Source organism: Grammomys surdaster, unplaced genomic scaffold (assembly GCF_004785775.1).
Source record: "Grammomys surdaster isolate TR1022 unplaced genomic scaffold, NIH_TR_1.0 126059, whole genome shotgun sequence".
NCBI lineage: Eukaryota > Metazoa > Chordata > Mammalia > Rodentia > Muridae > Grammomys > Grammomys surdaster.
This window is the reverse complement of record NW_021620869.1, coordinates 5,311,299-5,332,655: the sequence shown is the minus strand read 5'-3', so window position 1 is coordinate 5,332,655 and position 21,357 is coordinate 5,311,299. Positions and strand designations below refer to the sequence as shown.

Genomic DNA, 21,357 nt, shown 5'->3' with positions numbered 1-21,357 from the left:
GTTGTAGAGGCAGGGCAAAGAGCTCACAGAATCCCTTTATCCAGCTCTTCCTCAAGATAAGGTCTCATGTTATTATGGGATACGTGTCACCATTAGGAAACTAACATTGGTACACTCTGATGGACTAACAGTAATGAAAGAGATGACTGGATTTGGCTCTCCCATTTTATATCCATGTGATGACTGGATTTGGCTCTTTCAACTCTTATCTGTGTCCTGTGCCAGGATCCAACCCAGGGTAACACGCTGCATTTGAATTCTCTAACTTTAATTCTGAATAAGACACAAGTAAATAATATGGGGAAGTATGGGGCATGGTAAATACTACACGTGAAATAGTATTGAACAGCTTAGAGTTTCCACTAGAACATGCTATTCTTGGGAATTTTGTTCTTGACCAAAAAAAAAAAAAAATCCAGCAACCAAGAAGTCACAGATGGCCAACAAATGTATAGAGTAAGGGAGGAACACCCCCCCCCCCCCAATTAAATGGAAATAATGAAATAGAGTTTCAATCTCCAAAATAACTCTAGCAATTATTGAGCTGGTGGGAAGACCTGAATGTAGGTAGAACCATTGATTAAGTGTGGATGTAAAATGAGGGTGTGTGTGGAACCAAGAGAAGAACAAAGGGCAATCCATCCTGCCTCCAATGGGTTGAGTAGTTCTACCCACCACACTCCTGTTGCCATGAGGTTCTGCCTTACTTCAGACCCAAATGACTGTGAAACAAAAGCTTTTGTCACTAAAAGCCCAAATGAATGTTTCCTGCCCTAAGTTGTTTATGTCAGATGTTTGTCACAGTGATGGAAGGTCTATGAAGACATATGAAGTCATAATTGTCCACACATTTCTAAATTTGTTAAGTGCATCTTATCAATTGCTTAAAGTGAGTGATAGAAATTCCTAACTATGGACAAGAGGATGTTGGCTTCCTTGTTGAAAAAAAAATGTAGGTTATAAGACAGTGGTTTTATGTTGTGTCTAATATTCAGGTAGAAAAAGAAGGAGAAGCAGAGTGGAGGGGAGGGAAGAAGAGAAAAGAATGTGAGGGAGTGAGAAAGGAGAGAGACCAAGTTGTTGGCTCAGAATTCCTTACCAGCAAATATGCCTTTCAAACACTCAAAAGAAATAACTATTTTTCAAACAGCAAATGCTGAGAGCACTCACCAGCAGCAGACTCTTCCTCAGAAGAACCATTGACAAAAGTCTTTGAAGCAGAAGGAAAATAATAACAGAAGAAATTCTGGATTTCCACAGAGCAATGAAAAGAAAGGTTACCATAGGCAGAAGTGAAATCTTTTTTGTATTATTTCAACATATTAAGCAAATAATTGACTGCTAAATGATAATAGCAATGCATCATGGGATTTAAATGTATAAGTAAAGTGTATGATATCCATAGCCAGAGAATGAGAAGAGATAAATGGATATATACTGTCATATGATTTTTATCCTATGCATTAATTGAAGTCAAACTAAGATAAGACAATGTACAGGATAAAACTCAAAAGGAATCACTACAATAACACAACCAAAATTGTATATATTATAGTATGCTGAAATGAATATAAAATGAAGAATACTTAGTAGAGAAGGCAGAAGAAGAAGATACAGAGAATAAAGAAAGAATGGATTTAAGATTTAATTTGAGCTTAACTAGACAAAAAAATACATTAAATGTAAATGACAGAAATGCCAAATTAAAAGGAAGAGGCTTGGGGGACTATATAAAAGAATACAAGACCCACTTATAATCTGCCTATAAGAAATTCACTTAAGGGCTGGAGAGATGGCTCAGAGGTTCAGAGGTTAAGAGCTCTGACTGCTTTTCCAGAGGACCAGAGTTTAATTCCCATCAACTACATGGTGGTTCACAACCGTCTGTAATGGGATCTGAAGCCCTCTTCTGGTGTGTCTGAAGACAGTGACAATGTACTCACATATATAAAATAAAAAAAAATTAAAAAAAAAAAGAAACTCTGCTGGGCAGTGGTGGCGCATGCCTTTAATCCAAGCACTTGGGAGGCAGAGGCAGGCAGATTTCTGAGTTTGAGGCCAGCCTGGTCTACAGAGTGAGTTCCAGGACAGCAAGGGCTACACAGAGAAACTCTGTCTGAAAAAAAAGAAAGAAAGAAAGAAAAAAAAGAAAAGAAACTCATTTCAAACAGAGTATTCAGGTGGCAGAGGCAAGTGGATCTCTGAGTTTAAATCCAGTCTCGTCTACGTAGCAAGGTTACAGGACAGCCAGGACTACATAGAGAGAGGTTCTATCTCAAAAACTAAACTTCACAAACTGGGCATCACTGGTCACATATGTACATTTTCTCAGCACTTGGGAGATGGAAACAAAGAATCAGAAGTTTAAGCTTACTCTTAGCTACATAATTAATCTGAGGTTAGCCAGGATATGTGAGACTCTGAGAACAAACAAACAGTTAAAATTGAAGGCTGGTTCAAACCCGTAGCAAACATCTATCTTAATATTTCCTTTCTTCTCTCTCTTGACCATGGATGAGACCTTAGGTTTGTGTCTAACAAATACTCTATGGAACAAGTTACAGGAGGGTTTTTTTTTTTCTGCCAGTAGGTCAAGAAAATTGCTACTTCTATCTTGCTAGCAGACTTTGCTGTTCTTCCAGCCTGCATACTTTGAAATAAAAGTTGCCACACTAGAAAAAACTATGTAGCAAAGGTTATGTTTTGAATGAGTGTGTGTCTCCAAGATTCACCTTAAATTCAATCCTCAGTGGAAAAGTGTGAAGAGGAAATGGATGGATTTAGGAAGTGATTAGGTCTTAAGCTCTCCACGGTCACAGGTGCAAGTAGGGCTTATAAAAGGCCTGGAGGGAAGTGAGTTCATCGCTTCTGTATCTTCTGCCTCTTATGCACATGACTATGGAACCACAAAGTTCAATACTGGAAGCAGAGAGAGCCCTCTCTAGATCTGCATCTGTTGGTCCCTCCATCTTGGACTTCCCAGCCTCAGAAATGGGGGAAAAACTGTGTGATTTGGAAACTACCCAACCTAAGACATTTTGTCATAGCAGCAGGAATAGATTAGGCAGTAAGGAACTGAATTCATCCACAGCCAATGAAGAATGGAGACCTTCACCTCAGCAGTCCTTAAGGAATTGAATTCTGCCAGTAACTGCATGGGCTTGTCCACAGGTTTTCTCTAGTTTAGACACTCAGACCAGACTACAGGCTTTTGTGTCACTTACGAGATAGTGTCTTGAGAAGCCTAAAAGCAGAAAACCCAACTAAGCTGTGGCTGAACTCCTGACTCACAGAAATTGTGGCGTAATAAATGGGTTTTCATAAAGTCAGTTTTAATTTTCTGTGTACATGTGAGTACCTGCACGAATGTCTACGTACCACATTTAATCCTGGTGCCCATGGAGATGAGAAGGAGGAATCGGGTCCAATGGAAATGAAATTAAAGATAGCTATGAGCCACTATGTGGGTGCTGTAAACTGAATGATATGTCTCCGGAGGAGCAGCCAGTGTTCCAAACGGCTGAGCCATCTCTCCAGCCTTTAAATGTGCTGTTTTAAGTCTGTGCTAATTTGTTAGGCGGTAATAATAGAAAGATGAAACGTGCATGCTAACACTAGCCAGGACAGCCATATTGCTATCAGACCAGCTATTTTAAATTATTATTTTTCTTACAGTAACATTTTTATTAATTAAAATTAAGAATTAATTTAATTCAAATGGAATGATACCATTTTCCCCTTCCCTTTCTTCCATCCAGTCCCTCGCATGTACCCGCTTCAGTGCATTCTCTCAAGTTTAAATTCGACGGTCTCTTTTTATTTAATTGTTGTTATATCACACATACATACAAACATACATACAGACAGACAGACATACAGACACAGTAGTAAATATGTAAATACAACCTACTCAGTTTGGTATTGGATAATCAGTTGGGGAGGATCATCCTAAGGGAAGACTTTTTTTTTCTGTCCTCAGCTTTCTAAAGTAGCTATTTTAATATCAGACAACATATATTATAGCCCAAAAAGATCACTAAAGATTAAGAATACCATTTCACTGGGGCTGGAAAGATGGCTTTGTGGTTAAGAGCAGTGGCTCTTCTTTCAGAAGACCTGTGTTAAGTTCCCCCTACCCACATGGTGGCTCACAGCCATCTGTGACTCCAGTGCCTAGGACATCCCCAGTGCCCTTTTCTGGCCTCTATGTGCGCTGCATACATGCAGTACACAGGCACACATCCAAGCAAACAGTAATTGCACAGAGAGAGTTTAACACCCTCTTCAATGATTTGACTAGGGTGAAGAAAGTGAACTAAATACTCAGAAGTATTGGTAGGCCTAGGGAAATTTATGTGATTGACTTTCCTAGAACACCGAATCACACAACTGCCAAATAAAGATTAAAATACCTGAGGGCATTTACCAAGAGAGACATATTTTGGATTATAAAATGAGTCTCAACAAACTTATAAAGTCATGCAAAGTAAAATTTCCAAACCCTTTTGATTAAGTTGGGTGGTAGAGGCAAGAGGATCTTGTGTGTTTAGGGTCAGTCTGATCTGTCTGAAGAGTTCCAGGCCAGCCAAGGCTACACAATGAGATCACGTCTCAGTGAAATAAGAATAAAGACAGTATATAGGAGGACTTGTAGTATATAAGGGTAGTATATAGGAGGACTTGTAGATCCCTGAAAGTCTACACTTAAAAAAATAATACTCAAATCAATGACATTAGCATATATTTAAATACATTTTGAAAAGATAAGCAAATGAAACTCAAGGCAAGCAAGAAAGGAAAGCAGCAGAAAACCCCACAGGGATCAGTGGAACAGAGAACAGAAACATAATAGAGAAGAGAATTAAAAAAAATAACAGAAGTTCAGTGAAATCACAAAAAATACTGCTGGTGGCTTGGGAAATTCCAACATCATGAATGAGGAAGGGTTAGTGAGGTCATGAGGAAAACCGACGGGGTGGGACACACCCCATCATCATGAATGAGGGAGGGCCAATGAGGTCAGAAGGGAAACTGTTGGTGGGGTGGGACACACCCCAACATCATGAATGAGGGAGGTAATACAACAATTCACAGCCAGGATAAAAATAAGGGTCAACCTCATGGCAGCACAGTAGACCACTTGCTGAAAGAGACAAACCTCTACGAAAACTTGCTTAAAAAGAGAAATAACCTATTTCCATTTAGGAAACAACTTGAGTTTATAGTTAGAAACCTCTCACCAAGCAAAAGCCACACCCAAATCGCCTTGGTGGCAAGCTGCACCAAATACCCGGCACAATCTAAGATCTTCTTAAAAATAGAAGGGCAAGGAGGAGGAGAGATTGCTTCTCGAATGATTACTGACATTGTATCACTGATTGCTCGTGTCGGACAAAGACGGTATGAGACGGTATAATAAACTAATATCTCTCATGGAAAGAAGTGTAGGTATTTAAAAATATTACAGCAAATGAAAACCAAGTATTCATCCATCTATCCATTCATCCATTTATCCATCCATCCATCTACCTATCTGTCTATTTGAATATGATAATTCATGAGTAAGTTAATCACAGAAATGCAAGGTTGGTTATTCTGTCTCTCAGTGTTAAGAGACAAAGCAAGGGTAATATGATCATTTCCACACATATAAAAACTATGGTCAGGTGTTGATAACATACATCTTTAATCCCAGCACTCAGGAGGCAGAGGCAGGTGGATATCCGAGTTCAAAACCAGTTTGCTCTACAGAGCTAGTTCTAGAATGGCCAAGGCTATGCAGAGAAACCCTGTCTCAAAAAACCATTTTTTTTTTCAAATAAAGCTCAGTGTTCATATACAGTATATGTCCATATATAATATAATACAAACTCTCAATGACCTAAGAAGGAGTGCTCAATCTTTGGAAAAGGTGACTTACAAGAACTTCCTAATGCTGAAAGACCCTGAATGTTGTGCTTTAAGACAGGGTACAAGAAAATAGACTCTTAACTCTTTTCTTCCGAATTATGTCAGAGGATCCAATCAATAAGATATGCATGAGAATGAGCATTCAGATCGCAAAGGGAGCAAAGCTGAGTTTGTTTGCAGATGACGTAGTTAATCCTATGGAATTTACAGAGTCTTTAGAGACAACAGTGAGTCCATTGAGGCAGAAGGCTGCAAGCTCTCTATACAGAGAATAAAATGATAAAATAAAAATTTCATGTGGCAGCTAAACAAAATCAGAAATTAGAATGCAAATGCTTTCTACAGTGGCATCCAAGCTATAAGATGTTGATGTCTGGCCATAGTTGTGTTCTAGGTTCCTTTCTGCTGCCGAGATAAAACACTCTAACCAAAGCAAGGAAGTGCAGGAAAGGGTTAATTTGGCTTATACTTCCAGTCACAGTCCTCCACTGTGGAGGGAAAACAGGGGAGGAACTTAAGAAAGAACTTGAAGCAGAAACTGTGAAGGGATGCTGTTTGCTGCCTCGCTCAGGGTCATGCTTGGCTGACTTTCTCATTCGGACCAGGACCACTTGCCTAGGGATGACGCCGCCCACGGTAGACTGTACCCCCTACTGCATCAATTAATGGTCAAGATAGTCATCTACAGACATGCCTGCCAGCCTTTGTGTAATCCCTCAACTGAGAGTTCCTTCTCAGGTGACTCTAGGCTGTGTCAAGGTGACAGTTAAAAGACAGTGGACATGGGGGACGGTTGTGATCAGCTCTCAAATAGCTGAGGCAGGAAGATCATGAATTTGAAGTCAGCTTGAACTTTACAGCAATACCCTCTCAAGCCAACCAACAAAGGTGCGCACATGCGTGTGTGTGTGTGTATATGTGTGTGTAACATGTGTGTACATGTTAACCAGGAATAAATCTTATACAATATTTGCAAACCCCATGCACAGAAAATTACAAATCACAGTTGAGAGAGATAAGAGAGGATCTAAATAAACAGAAGAGGGAATTGTATCCATACATTGGAAACCGAAACCTAAAGATTTGTTTATGATGATTACTTTCTCCAAACAGATGTATATGTTCATAGCAGCTCTGGCCAAAAACCAGCACTCATTGTGTAGAAGCTGACCAACTGAACCAAAAATTCAAATGACATGCAAATGAGTTACACTAGCCAAAACAACTCTGAAAATAACGTTTGAGGGCTTGGTCCTTTTTTTTTTTAAGTTGAAATTTTATGTACATTGGTGTTCTGCCTCCATGTCTGTCTGTGTGAGGGTGTCAGATCTCCTGGAACTAGAATTACAGACAGTTGTGAGGTGCCATATGGGTGCTGGGAATTGAACCTGTCTCCTTTGGAAGAGCAGTCAGTGCTCTTCACCATTGAGCCATCTCTCCAGGCCCCTGAGGGCTTACTCTTAAGTTCTACACAGTTATAACGGTCAAGGCAATGTTGTATTGGTGTGGAAATAGATGACTAGATCCTTAAGGTTGGCTCTTCCACCTTGGCCATCTTGTGTGTGGCCGTATTGACCACACTATCTGTTTGACTGACTGCCGAGACAGAGTCTTAACAGAACATCCTGCTGTGTTCTAGAATCCTTAGAAGGAGTCACCACAAGGCCACTTGCCTCCCTGGTGGCAACCATGAGGCTGGTTCCTATCCCTTTCTGGGTTCTGAGGAGGCTTCTTTCCTCACTCCCTCAGATCAGAGCTACAGACAAAAACTGTTCAGGGGACGGAAGCTTAGATGTGGTTACTTGCAGTGAGATATCCTTCCGTTCACATGGATGTCGCCCACCTCTTTGGTCTGGGATATGAGACAAAGACTGTGAGAAGTTTCCATGGCAGCTCTTCCTTTCAGTGTTTACGTAACAAATTGGCTCACTGTGCTATGACCAGTTAAACCAGCAAGACCGTGACTTATCTTGTGTGTACTTGGCAAGAGAGTCTAGAAATTATACCAGATATGAACGAACACTTGATTTGTATATGTGTGTGTGTGATTTTGTAGAGGTCAGAGCTTGCTCTCTCTCTCTCTCTCTCTCTCTGTCTCCTCCCCCCCCCCTCTGTGAATGTGTATGTGTCTGAGACAGGATTTCTCTGTGTAGCCCTGTCTGTTCTGGAACTTACTCTGTAAAACAGACTGGCTCGAACTCAGAGTTCCACCTGCCTCTGCCTCCTGAGTGCTGGGATTAAGGGTGAGTGCCACCATTGCCTGGTTCCCCACCTCCTCTTTTGAACAGGGGTTCTTATTGGGCCAGGAGCCCACTGAATAAGTGAGGCTGGTTGACCAGCCAGCAGTAGGCATCCATATGCCTTTGCCTCCCCAGTACCAGGATTATAAGTGCTTGTTGGAACATTTGGAGTGAAGAAAGGGAAAGAAATTATATAGTTATATTAGTTTAAAAAAGTAAAAGAAATAATTAAGGAAAATAAGCGCATGCCATGATGCCTGGCTTTTAAATATGAGCACTAATGACCAACACCATCTACTCAGTCTTGATTAACTGTTTTTTGAGCAATTTGCAAAGGAAAGGGAGTGGGAAAAGGAAGGGGCTTTGACACCAGCAAGTTTGATCTGCTCCTGAAGCAGTATTTTGCACCACAGCATATCACACAGCACGAGGAAGGACTGATCTATGGGCTGTACACAGCAATATGGGTGTGCCTCAGAGTAAATGTGTTGAGGAAAAGAAGCCAGTTGGAAAAGCACAGTTACAAAACAAACTAGTGACTTTGATTGCTCCTCACAACCTATTAAGAAAAGAACTCAAGATGTGTTAGATTTCTTTTTCTTCTTCTTCTCCTTCTCCTTCCCCTTCCTCTTCCTCTTCTTCCTCTTCTTCTTATCCCCTCCTCCTCTTCCTCCTCCTCCTCCTCTTCCTCCTCCTCCTCCTCTCTTCTTCTTCCTCCTCCTCCTCCTCCTCCTCCTCTTCCTCCTCTTCTTCCTCCTCCTCTTCTTCTTCTTCTTCTTCTTCTTCTTCTTCTTCTTCTTCTTCTTCTTCTTCTTCTTCTTCTTCCCTTCTTTTGGATCAGCTCAGTCCTGGCTATGACATCAGGTCACAGTGCCATGAGGCAGCTCTCTCCACACAGTGCAAATTGCTGGGGGAATCTCCAAATTGAACTGTGATCTCTTTGTTTGTTTGTTTGTTTGTTTGTTTTCTAGACAGGGTTTCTCTGTGTAGCCCTGCCTGTCCTACAGCTCACAGAGATCTACCTGCCTCTGTCTCCCGAGTGCTGGGATCAAAGGCATGTACCATTCCTAGAGATAGCAAAAGGAGTTTGGTTCCCTGGGATTTAGATCAGAAACAGAGGACCATTGTGAGTTCACTGCAGTGGGAATGGATCTAACTTACCTTAGGCTGATATCAAAGGGCCAGTACACCTGTACAGCCAGGCTCTGAGTGCAGAACCTCATACCATTAGCAGGCTTTTGTCTAGTCAGTTTCTGGAGAAACTGCCAGACAAAGTAAGTGTCTGGGGTTGCCATGGCCTCAAAGTTACAACTCAAGGTGGTTGCAATCTGGGCAAAACGAATCCCTTCAGCTTTTAATGTAGGACTGTAAGATTTAAGTATGTAGACGAAACATAGAAAACCTCTGTGGACTTGGGTCAGGCAAAGAAATTCTAGATGAAACAGCCCAACACATACCCCGAATGGGTAGATTTGGCAAATTAAACCTTATCAAAAGGAAAAGCTTCGATTCCTCATAGATACTGTTAAGAGAAGAAAACAGAAGACGGAGGCTGAGAGATGGTGGTTGTTAACCTCATGGATGATGAGGGCCTTGTAGCTTCAATGTATAAAGAGATCTTGAGGTTTTAATATGAAAACAACTGAATTTAACATCTGAGCAAAGGATCTGAACAGATAGCTCACCTGAGAAGATACGCCGGGGCAGATAGATATGGATTAAATACCTGTGAATAAGTTCAGAATAATTGGGAAATAGTACAGTCGGGGACATGCAGGCTGAAGCTACATTGTTTTGCCTCCCTGGGACTGTCTGCATGTCCTCAACTCAAATGCCCCGTGACTAAAGGGAATGCAAACGGTGTGACTTTGGAAACCAGTGTGGTGGTAACTTAGAGGTTTCCTTCTTAATCTCATCAGACCGGCTTGTTATTGCAGCCGTAGGTTTATCCAAAAGTAATGAAGGTTTGTAAAAAGGGCACAATGCTTAGGGATATTTGATTTGCAATAACCCCAAACTGGAAACAACCAAATGTCTTTCACTGTCTGTCTGTCTGTCTGTCTATCCATCGATCGCAGTAACTAGGTTTGAACTCATAGCCTCACAAATGCTTATGAAGTGCCCAACCCTGAACCACATCCCTTCAGGGGTTCAAATATCTTTCTTTCAGTTAGGAACGGATAAAACACACTGTCGTGTGCCCACACCATGGAAGACTACTTAGCGCTAAAAGGGAAGGAACTATGGGATACCCACGACAACATAGACCTATCCCAGAAGAATTATGTTGAGAACAAGAAAGTAGAAAGCACTTTTTTGTTGTTGATGTTTTGTTTGTTTGTTTTTTTGAGACAGGGTTCTTTTGTGTAGCCCTGGCTGCCCTGGAACTCACTCTGTAGAGAAGGATGGCCTCCAAGTCAAGACCTCCAAGCCTGTCTCTGTTTCCTGAGTGCTGAGATTAAAGGTGTGAGCCACCACTGACCGGCAGATGGTACATTCTACTTAATAAGAGATTTTAGAACGTTTTGGACTTTTAAAACACGTGCGACTTACTAATGTCCCTAATAGGGTAGGGCCTCTACTTTGAAAATATTGCTGGAGCTTCTGATGGCCTCTCAGGTACCACCACTTCGGACATGGCGCCTAGCGTCCCTGCCTGCTTGCTGCTCGCGCTTCTAAGGGGCAGAAGACCCTGGTAACTTTGGGCAGGTGGGGAGCAGCGGACCCCACCTCCAAGTGTGAGATGGGGTGATTTTATGTTATCGCTACTACAGAGAAAGCAGTTAAACAATTATAAAGCAAGAGTAGGGGCTAGAACCTTCGAAACGAAATGTTGAGATGATACAACTCTGGCAGAAAAACGCCCACAGCGGCACCAAAGTCGCTGGGGCCCCTTTGATCCTCTCCACCCCAGGCAGCGCGACCCGGGCGGGTGGAGTCCTTGCGGGCCTCGGAAGCTCCCGCCCGAGAAGCTAACCATTTATGTCACACTGTGACAATTATTCTGCATAAAATTATCATTAAAAACCCTAATTTTTCAGCCTCCAACCCCGCCAGTGGCCTTTTAGCATTCTTCAGCGCCGCGTCTGCAGGCCGTGATCAGAGGCTCATTACCGCGGCGTGGCGCCCCGCGCGCTCGCAATCAAGCGCTAATTAACCCGCCCGGGGCCGCGCTGGCGGGGCGGGGTCGGGGAGGGTCCAGCGGCCAGTAGAGCTCAAGGTCTGGGGATTAGGGTCAGACCTCAGACTGATCCCAGCATGGGCCTGAAAGATCCCAGCCTGGGGCTGTGAGTCAGGATCACTGACCTGGGAATTAGGGTCAGAATCTCAAGCCTGGGGACCAGGATCAGGGTCTCTTAGGTGGGGAGTAGACTTGGAGACTAGGGACAGATGAATGTCTGGCCTGAGAACTAAAGTTACAATCCCAGGTTTGGGGTGAGAACACACAGATTTTTGCCCTGGGGACCAGATTCAGGAAACCTCTCGTTTGGGGGCTATGGATAGACAGGTACCCAGCCTGGGAAGTGGGGTCTGAGCTCCTACAAGAGTCAGTGGCCTGGGAAAGGAGTAAGCATGGACTCAGGTCCGGAATCATGTGGCCAAAGCCCAGACTTGAGTCTAGGCCTGAGACCCCCCCCCCCAAATCTGGTCCCTGGACCAGTACGCGACGTGGGGGCGCATCTTACCCAATCGAGGCGGGTGTGCGGCATAGGTGCAGCGGTGCCAGGCCCTCCGAGTTGAGCAGATCTGGGTCTGCTCCGTGCTGCAATAGCAGGCGGGCGCAAGCAGTATGGCTCCCGAGACAGGCCTCGTGTAGGGCACCACGACCTCCGGGACTGGCATCGGGATCAGCTTTGCAACTGAGCAGGTGTCGCACGCAGGACTCGTGGCCGTGGGCCGCAGCGATGCACAGCGGAGTGGTGAGCTCCCGCTTGTACTCCAGGGTCCAAAGGCCTGGGAGGGGAGGGAACACGTATAAGGTGAATAGGGCAAAGGGAAGAACCGGTGGGGTAAGCTGTTTGCTGAGGCTGGAGGGTGAAACCACATCTTACAGCTAAGTACCGGGTGCATGTGTGCAAGAGTCACTTGGAAGTATAGAGATGTATACCCACACAGAGGACAGAAAGACACATGGAGGGAAAGACAGGATCCGTAAAGAAAGAAGAGAAATAAGAGGGCTGAGAGTGCTACACTGGAGATGAGTCCCATTTCTGTGACATAGGAGAGATTTTTCAGGTGTGTGTGTGGCTGAGTGGGTCTGGAAATCTTGTAAATTAGAGTTAAAGGCCAGTAGGAATAATGGATGGGATTGGACGTGTGTGTGTGTGTGTGTGTGTGTGTGTATGCATGCGTGCTTATATGTATAGAACCCCAGTGCAGACGGGATCTCTTACAGGCTCTGGATTGGGGGTGATTGAGAGGAATGGGCTGTGGAATTTTCCAGAGTCTGACCTTTGTCACCTACCCCTTCTTTAAAAAGAGGCAAACAGACAAATCAAATCCCATTAAGGAGAAAAAGACAGGGAAGAAGTCGAAGAAGTGTTTTTGGAAGTGACTGTTATAGAAGGTGGCTTTCATGCAGTTGTCCATGGTCAACACAATTCTGCTGTGTGTGTATGCGTGCGTGCATGTGTGTGTGTGTGTGTGTGTGTATGTGTGTGTTGTTCTTTCTCGATGGATGAATGAGCAGATGCTGTGTGTGACTTCTCTGAACACTTCTCTGCTTTCATGAAGCAGGGGCCAGGTTGTTAGTGGCCAGGAGCACCTGTATGGGGGAGGTGTCCCCTTGAATACCATCAAGGGACAGGTACTCACATGGCAAGAGGGCTTTCTGTAATGACAGGAAGGATCGATAAGGTGGCTGTAATGAGCTGCCCAGGAGACCCTTTCTGAGGCCAGCCTCCTTCCTGGGACCCATGCTGGGCTGTTTTGAAAGCCCACACTCATTAATTACCTACCTGTGTGTGGCAGAGAATCCCAGCCTGCTGCTTGTCCCAAAGGCTCTGCCTGGAGCTAGTTGTTTGCTCATTGGGCAAAGTGGGGGAGTGATTGTCACCACTGGTTAAAGGGACAGTACTCAGAGGCTCAGGGATTGGAGACAGGGTGGAGGGGTGTGTGTGTCATCCTGGGTTTGGACTCTTTTCTAGGGGAGACAGTCTGATTACAGGGATAGGGTGGCTCTCTTCCTCCTGAGGAGAGTGGCCCTCTGCTTTTCTCAGGGACCATACTGGACCCCCTACTTTGGTGCATTTCCCAAGACAACAGAGTCTGCTTACTTGTCCAGAGTCTTAAAAATTCCCAGCCTACTCTGCTGCCTCCTCCCAACCCCAGTTCTGTATGCCCACCCTGATGAGCCAAGACTTCCTAGGTCCTGGGCCAATCAGGGTCCTTCATGCCAGCAAGAAAACTTAACTTCTGGGCTGGGGAGAGCTCTCAGTTGGTAAAGCATTCACTATGAAAATACAAGGACTTGGGTTTGATCTCCAGAGTCCACATACAAAATCCAGCTATGGTGATCCATGCTTACAATCCCCAGTGCTGGGGAGATGGAGGCAGGAAGACCCTTGGGACCACTGATTGGCCAGCCTAGCCTAGCTGACAAGCCTCAGGCTCATGAGAGACTCTGTCTCAAGAGTCAATGTTCCCAGGGGACCTGGGGAGTCAGGTGACTGGGCAAAAAGTACCACTGAATCCAGCTAGCCCTGAGCCCCTGCCACCCTGGTCCTCACTGAGCTCGGGCTGTACTAACTGGACTGCCGCCATTTCCCTGATCTTCGGCTCTAAGCACATTCTAATGTCCTGCCCTGCAGATGTGTTCTGGAAAGATTGTGGAGCAGAAGGGTCAAAAGTCTACGAGGGGGGGTGCTGGGGACTAGATTTTGATGAGATAAAAAAGATGGGTTAAACTAACATCCTGGGGTTTGCCATTTGAGCACATGTGAGTCCTGGGTTGTGTAGCATGTGATTTTAAAAACTAAACATGGCTTAGCATTCAAGCAGCTGACATTCTCGGTCTGGGACAGGCGAAAGGAGGGATGCCCAGATATGTTTCACTAGGAGGTGTCAAACCCATAGGACTGACACCTTCCAGCTAGCAGGCTTCATGCTTGTTACAAACAGGACAGCTCTTTGGCAGTGTTTTGGATTGGTAAAGAGCCACTGTTCCACATTCCTAACCTGCTAGAGCTCACAGGTTAGGACTTGGGACACTGGCCACAGACTCCCAATTTCTTATGGTCTGGCAGAACTGTGGTAGATTTCAACACAGGAGCGCACAGCAGGTGGGTGCCTAGCACAGACTCCCAGCCCTAAAGCCTGGGTACATCTGGATGGCTCAGCACATAGCAGCCACATCTGAGTGTCAGGAGTGTGCCCTGTCACACACGACACAAGGATCTATGGATTTATTTCCCTTTTCTTGTTTTCAGGTGTTTTTAGGTTCCAAGAGGAGGATCTGGTGCAAGTTTAGTGTTCTTCCCTCTGTTGACGCTGTATGATCTGAAGGACACCATACCCACTGCCTAAGTACTGTGGTGTCCAGCAGTTCATAGAATGACCTCACACAGAGCTTTGTGTCAGAGGTCCAGCTAATCTCCAGCTCCCCAGCTGCCAAGATCAACAGCTAAACCAAGGCTTTGCTTTCAAGGTACAAGATGCATCCAACACCACCAGCTGGGTGCTTCTCACCCATCATTTCCCCTTTGGTAGCTTATCACCCACCAGACCAAATTTGTTTACAGACCTTCTTGGTTATAGACACTCCTCAAAGGCAGGGTCTGTGTACCCTCTCTTCAGGAAGGATGCACACATTTCCAGAGGGTTAGCAGAAGCTTATAGGGGCACAATAGAGCTTTAGAGGAACCAGGGTACCTGAGAGCCCAAAGGTGGCCAAGGATGTCACCTGCCATTCCATCTCTTCATTACTGATCTCAAACACCACATTGGCATCCCAGAAGCACTGGTTCATGAGGGATTGAATATGGTCCAGGTCTCCTGCCACCAGTGCAGTGTGGAATTCAAGTTCAGGAGTCCCTGCTCTGCTTCGAGGCTCTTTGCTCATCTTCTGGAAGATCTGTAGTTTTCTTCGAGCTGGCACTGGTTGTCTTTCCATCACAGAGTGACTGATTTCCGAATGGGGCCAGGGGAAGTTGGCCTTACAGAGAGTGGGCTATTTCTATTGTCATTACTCCATTGTCTTCCACTTGGAGCCCTGTGACAGTGTATTTATAACTCCTGTGGGCTCTGATGTGATAATGGTCACTTGATATGACCACCGTCATGTGACTACTGATATATTACCGTGTTCTCTCACCAGTGTGATTGTATGATGATAACCCTGAAGAGATATGCTTCTGTCTCCGAGCTGCTCTGCACAGGTAGAGTCAAAGGCCACATGCAGTCCACCTGACGGACAGACCCGGCAGTTCTCCTATTTACTGTTTGATCAGGTGACCCCAGCCATACACTGAGACTTGTACCAAGGTCTAGAAAGCAGCCAAGGCCATGTGGTGCTTGGCAGGGTTAGATTCTCTGAAAGAAGGCTATGAGAAGCCATTGTACAACACTGTGGTGGGGAAGCCTAAATTGCAGCGGAGCACTCAGAATGTTGGAGATGCCAGGACCATTGGATTTCTACCGAGGAGGATTTCAGGCACATAGGAGGGCTGGCCCGGGAGAATCAATGTGTGCTGCAGGCAAGCAGAGTTGGAGTGAGACTGCAGCTCAGATAGCAGATATGGAGCTACAGGACTTGGTGTTTGACCCTGCTTTGGCCTGGTCCTTCATTGTATTCCTCCCTTCCTCCCTCCCTCCCTCTCTCTCTTCCTCTCTTTTGGACTGGGGATATTTACTCTGTGCCATTGGATATTGGAAGAATGAGACTCGCTTTTATATTTTACAGAGGCTCATAGTTAAGAGCTTGTCTTGAGGGTACATGAGTTGGCCCAGCAGATAAATGCTGGTTTGATACCGCCTGACAGTCTAGCCCAATCCCTGAAATCCATTGGAAGTCAGACGGAGAGAATCGACTCCACAAAGATGTCCTCTGATCTCCTCCCCAACCCCCCTGGAAAACACATACTCCCTGACACACAATCTGAGTCTCAGATGAGAATTTAAACTTTGGATTACTCTCTATCTCTTCTGTGGTGTGTATGCATGCATGTAGGTATGTGCAGGCACGCGCATGTTAATGACCACTCTTCATTTTATTTCTTGAGTCAGTGTCTCTCAACTAAATTCAGAACTCACTAATCTAGCTAGTGTAGGTAGCCAGTTTGCCCAGGCTATCCTCCACCACCCCCTAGCTCTGCTTTCTCAGTACCAAGATTACATGCAGCTCTCATGCCTGCCTGGTTTTTCTGTGGGTATCTGGGGATCTGAACTCAAGATCTTTCACTTGTGTGGCATGTGTTTTATCCACTGAGCTAGTTGCCCAGCCCTGGACTTTCGAACAGAATTGGGACTATTAGAGACTGTGGAGAATATCAGAATTGAACTAATTGCACTTTGCATCATGAGATGAAAAGAACTTTAGGCTCAGAGGTGGAATATTATGATTTGAAATGACACACTTGGGTGTCGAGCTGACAAGGGGCAGAACTGTGATAGTTAATATTCACTGTTAACTTGACTAGATTTAGAATCAGCCTGGATACAATCCTCTGGGTATATTTACAAGTGTGTCTAACTTGTAAATAGTTTAACTGAGTGTGGGCAGACCATCCCATTGGCTAGAGCCCCAGAGACAGTAAGAAGGAGAGAGTGATCTGAGCACCAGTGTTCATCTCTTTCTCTGCCCCCTGGTTGTGGGGAAAAAAATATGAGCAGCTGCCCCATGCCCCTGCAGCCACAATTGGGTCACCTTCATCAATAGATCTTCCCTGACATGAAGACTGTGCCTTCAAACTTGGAGCCCAAACAAACCTTTCCTTTGCTAGGTTGCTTTTCATGAATACTTTGTCACCCTGACAAGAAAGACAATATACCTGTCTTTGCTCTTGTTATGCCAGACCTGAGTTATGGGCACAGGCAGGCATGCCTAGGCTGTCCCAAGGTCTGGAGCCTGTCTGTGATGCTGGGACTTACAGCTGTCCCACAGAGGAAGGCCTCAGGATATGCTAGATGCAGAGGGGCATGGCTGTCTGTCTGTCCTTCGGGGATGCCTGTGCACAGGTAGATGATAAGGGATGTTGGCTGTGCAGAGAGGCAGAGGATCTCACTGGTGAGAGTCAGAGCAGCTGGAGAAGGGGGTGGGGCATGGCCATGAGCCCCACCCCCAATGCCCTTTCAGTCCAGCTACGTATGTGTTTCTGGTTCTTTTCTTCGAGTTCAGGCAACTGCACCATCTTACTTTCCTCAAGTGGACTGTAATCAGATCCAAGGCTCCAGCGCAGCTGCAAGATGAGGCAACTTGAACTTGCCCCTCACTTTACACTGGGGGATGTTTTCCAACCTGTTGTAATCTGTCATTGGATGTTTTTAAGAGGGTCAGAGGTGAGTCTCGGGATAAAATGAGCCGTGCTCTAGGCTAAATTTAGCTTCCCGTGTGTTTTAGTTCCCTCGGTGTCTGAGCTGGAATTCAGTAGCTAGGGAGTAGGGCTTTAAAAATAGCTCCTGGCGGACAAGAGTGGCACCTTTGCAAGTGGGACATGAAGATGACTTCGCAAACCTGGCAGAGAGCTGAATCATATTGAAAATAATAATAATAATAACTAGAATAGAAGCATTATTGACTATTACATTAAATAAACCAACTGACGAACCTAGAAAGGAATCCATTCTTTATTTTAGTTGTTAACCGAACATATTTACGATTAAGGGTGTCTCGTAAGGTTTGGGGGTTTAGAGATGAAAATCCCATCTGTGGGGATCACACAGGACGAGAAATCCGTGTTTGGAAGACTCCAACAGGAGCCGCTTAGTCTTCCTCCCCAAGGCCCCTCTCGTGTGAGAGTGACATTCCTTTCTGACCCCGTGCTCTGGGTTAGGCTCCTCACCCACCCCCACCTCTAAACTACCCTGCCTGTGCACACCTGGCCTGGGCAGAGGTGCCCACCTGCCCTGCCTCATCCTTTTAACTCAGTCAAACTCAGTGTGCAGCCCCAAGATTCCACTCAGGCTTTGCCTTCTTTGCCAAGTCTGGTGCATGCAGAAACCCAACTTCTTTAAAATGTAAATTTGTGTGTAAGCTGCTGAAAATATAGTTGGAACTTGAGGGACTACGGTAAAACAGAAGGACCAGAGACCATGGTTTTATGGTTCAAATACAGAACAAATTGAGATTCCTTAAGCTAGTAGACATCACGCTAGGTCTGAAAAAGCCTCCACTGGATTAAGAAAAAAGACAGTCTGTGAATGTTTCAAAACACGGGTGTGAGTTGTAGATCTGAGGGTCAGTAGGAGTCCATTGGGTGAGCAGGACGAAGAGTGGCTCAGGGTGTGACTGTTACTGTGCAGTGACGTGAGGTAAAGAGTGTGTGCACTCCAACCTGAGATGGCTGGTGTTCAGAAAACATCAGAGAAGGTGACAAACAATGATTCTTAAAATAAATAAATAAATAAATAAATAAATAAATAAATAAATACATACATACTGAGTGATTCAGAGTGGAGAAGCACGGCACTGGAGGCCTCAGATCAGTGCCTGATACTTTAGTTGCAAAACAGAATCACCTGATGATCTATAAAAGCCAGAATGGCAGGACCCCAACCTGAAGACTTGTACTGTGCTGGGCTGCATGCGGCTTGAGCATCGCGACCACTAGGAACTGTCTGAGTGCTTCTATCTGCAGCCAGGTTGAGACCATGCTCAGCTAGGGACTCTGCAGATGCTGCCTTCAGGTGAGCTGTGTGAATATACGGAGGGGAAATGGGGAGCGTGATGCAATCAGTCTCCAAATCACCTCAGCCAGCCAGAGCAGTGGGCTGATTCGGTCAGTGATCCAAGCCAGGGGGGAACTCCAGGCATGTAGGACCCTGATTCTTGTGACTCTAGTGTCTCTGACTGCTGCTCACCATCTGGGTCCTCCTGTTTATGGCTCTAGAGGCTCTGCTTTCTTGTTGGCCAGCTAGGAGGTAATTGGTGCCAAAGGCATACTAATGTTTATACCCAAATTTAGGTGACACAGATGCAGCAAGCTATCTGGAGTTATTTTAAATCATCAAAGTATGTCTATAGAGAGCCGACTTGTGTCAGTGAAGGGCCAGTTCAAGTTCACTTACTTTGGCTTTCAGAACCCCAAGTCCTTCCTGGTGTCCCTGAGCAACTGTGCTTTGCTGCCCATGGTCCCCTTTGATCCCTATTACAAGGTTGTGTACATCTGGTTCTGCCTCTACACTGGCCCACAGTTGGTCTGATTGGCATTAGCAGTTACACGGAGGATGGGAGTGGGGTCATCACATCTCACACAGGTTTAAGAGACCGTTCTCTTCAGTTCATCTTCCTGTCTGAGTCTCTGGCGTCACCATGAAATCTTCTCTCTTCTTGCAAGTGAGGTTCCGTGGGTCCTGTGGCTAGGGAGTTGGTCCTACCTAGAAATGCTTCTGAATGCTGTTCTCTCCTGGAGAGAGGATTGCTAATGAGTTTTATTTGCCTCAAGTTAGCAGATTTAATAATTTTATTTCTTCAGATGAACCAGCAAAGAGTACTACTTTGTTTATATGGTAAACCTTGGCAGGGTGCTATACACATGGAAAGGCAGAGTGCGGAATGAATGGATGGGGAGGAAGGAAAAATCTAAGGAGACAGGGGATGCCCAGCTTCTGTCTCAATGACAGAGTGAGGAGCCATTTCTCCACCCTTGAGGTAGGTGGTAGCTGTACCTGAATATCATATTGTAGAGATATTTGAGATTTAAATAAGTAAGATGCTTTGTCCACAGAAGGGATAAAAATTAGTCTTTCCTAGTTGTGTCTTGTCCTAGAGACAGCTAATGAGAGAGAGAATATTTTTTGCCTCTGGATCCAGTGAGATGAAGGTGAATTCCACATTGAGATGGTCACGGGTTGCAAACATGATGGAGTTTGGGTGGTGATTCTATCTTCATGTTGTGCCAGGATCTTGGTTTCCTGTATCCAAGCTGACACATGATCATGCTTCCCAAACAGCATGTGAACATTTGTGCTCTTGGGACTTTGTGGAACAATCCAGCCAGGTCTGAATGCTGAGTGCTGGGTGGCTTGATGACATGGCTGGCCTCTTTTTCTTCAGGAGCAACTTTCTATGTGTCCCAGGCAAGTGGAAGGGCTTCCGAAGCAGCAGGATACCCCTGTCATTTCCTCATGCTCTCAAAGTAAAAACAAGGCTTGGCTTCCTTCCTGGGCCACTGGAAAGTGCCTAGCTCCCTGCTGGGGTCAAGTGTCCGCGTAAGTGACAAGATGAGGGCCAAAAAGTCAGTCTGTGATACATCAGAGTCTTGGCATGTTCTCTTAAACATGTTCATTTGTGTTGCTGGCCCAGTTTGTGCCCCTTTCATAAATGGCCATTGTGGTGGTTTGAATGAGGAATGTCTCCCATAGGCTCAGGGATTCAAACAGTTGGTCCCCAGTTGGTGGTGCCCTTTGGGGAGGTTATGGAACCTTCATGACATGGAGCCCTACTGTGGGAAGTCCATCACTGGGAGTGAGTTTTGAGAGTGTATAGCCTCGCCCCACTTCAAGTTTGCTCTCTCAGCATCCTGTGTGACCTCTCAGCTTCTGCTGCCTGTTGTCACGGTATCCACATCATCACAGTCTGCAACTCCTTTGGACCACAAGCCCAGATAAAGTGCTTTTGGTCATGACATTTTATTAGAGCAACAGAAAAGTATCTAACACACCTTCTAGATTTCCCTGGACCCTAGGCTGATGGTGTCTCTTCCAAAATCCCCACAGCTGCAGGCCGGATGGTGGGCTTCGTTTATTGTTCTTTTCTGACATATTCTCTCTGGCAGTTTCTGAAGGCCACCTGTCTTCATCCCACATTCTGCTTTTATTTCTATCATTATTGTTGTAAACAGGAAGTCCAGCAGGTACGTAAAGCTCCATTTTAGACTTCCAGGACACATCTAGGCAAGTTCGTCACACAGACATTAATACAAAGAATGTCAAAGTGCCTTAACCTCTCCTCTGCATGACAATGCGAACACGGCACACCTCATTTAACAAAACATTAAAACATTTACTTCCTCAGATCAAGTGTATCTATTAATAATGACTTGAATTATCT

At 45.0% G+C, this 21,357-nt stretch overlaps 1 protein-coding gene across 2 annotated transcripts in view; it reads right to left on the bottom strand.

Annotated features, from left to right (window-relative positions):
• Asb18 (ankyrin repeat and SOCS box containing 18) overlaps positions 1-21,357 on the bottom strand; it is a 62,089-nt gene that overhangs the window by 26,917 nt on the left and 13,815 nt on the right. The window contains exons 2-3 of one of the 2 annotated variants that reach the window (XM_028755331.1): positions 15,021-15,143; positions 11,837-12,104 (exon numbers count right to left, since the gene is read on the bottom strand). In XM_028755331.1, the coding sequence (XP_028611164.1) occupies positions 11,837-12,104; positions 15,021-15,143 (391 nt within the window). The remainder of the gene's footprint in view (positions 1-11,836; positions 12,105-15,020; positions 15,144-21,357) is intronic. The other variant, XM_028755332.1, reaches the window with a different exon arrangement.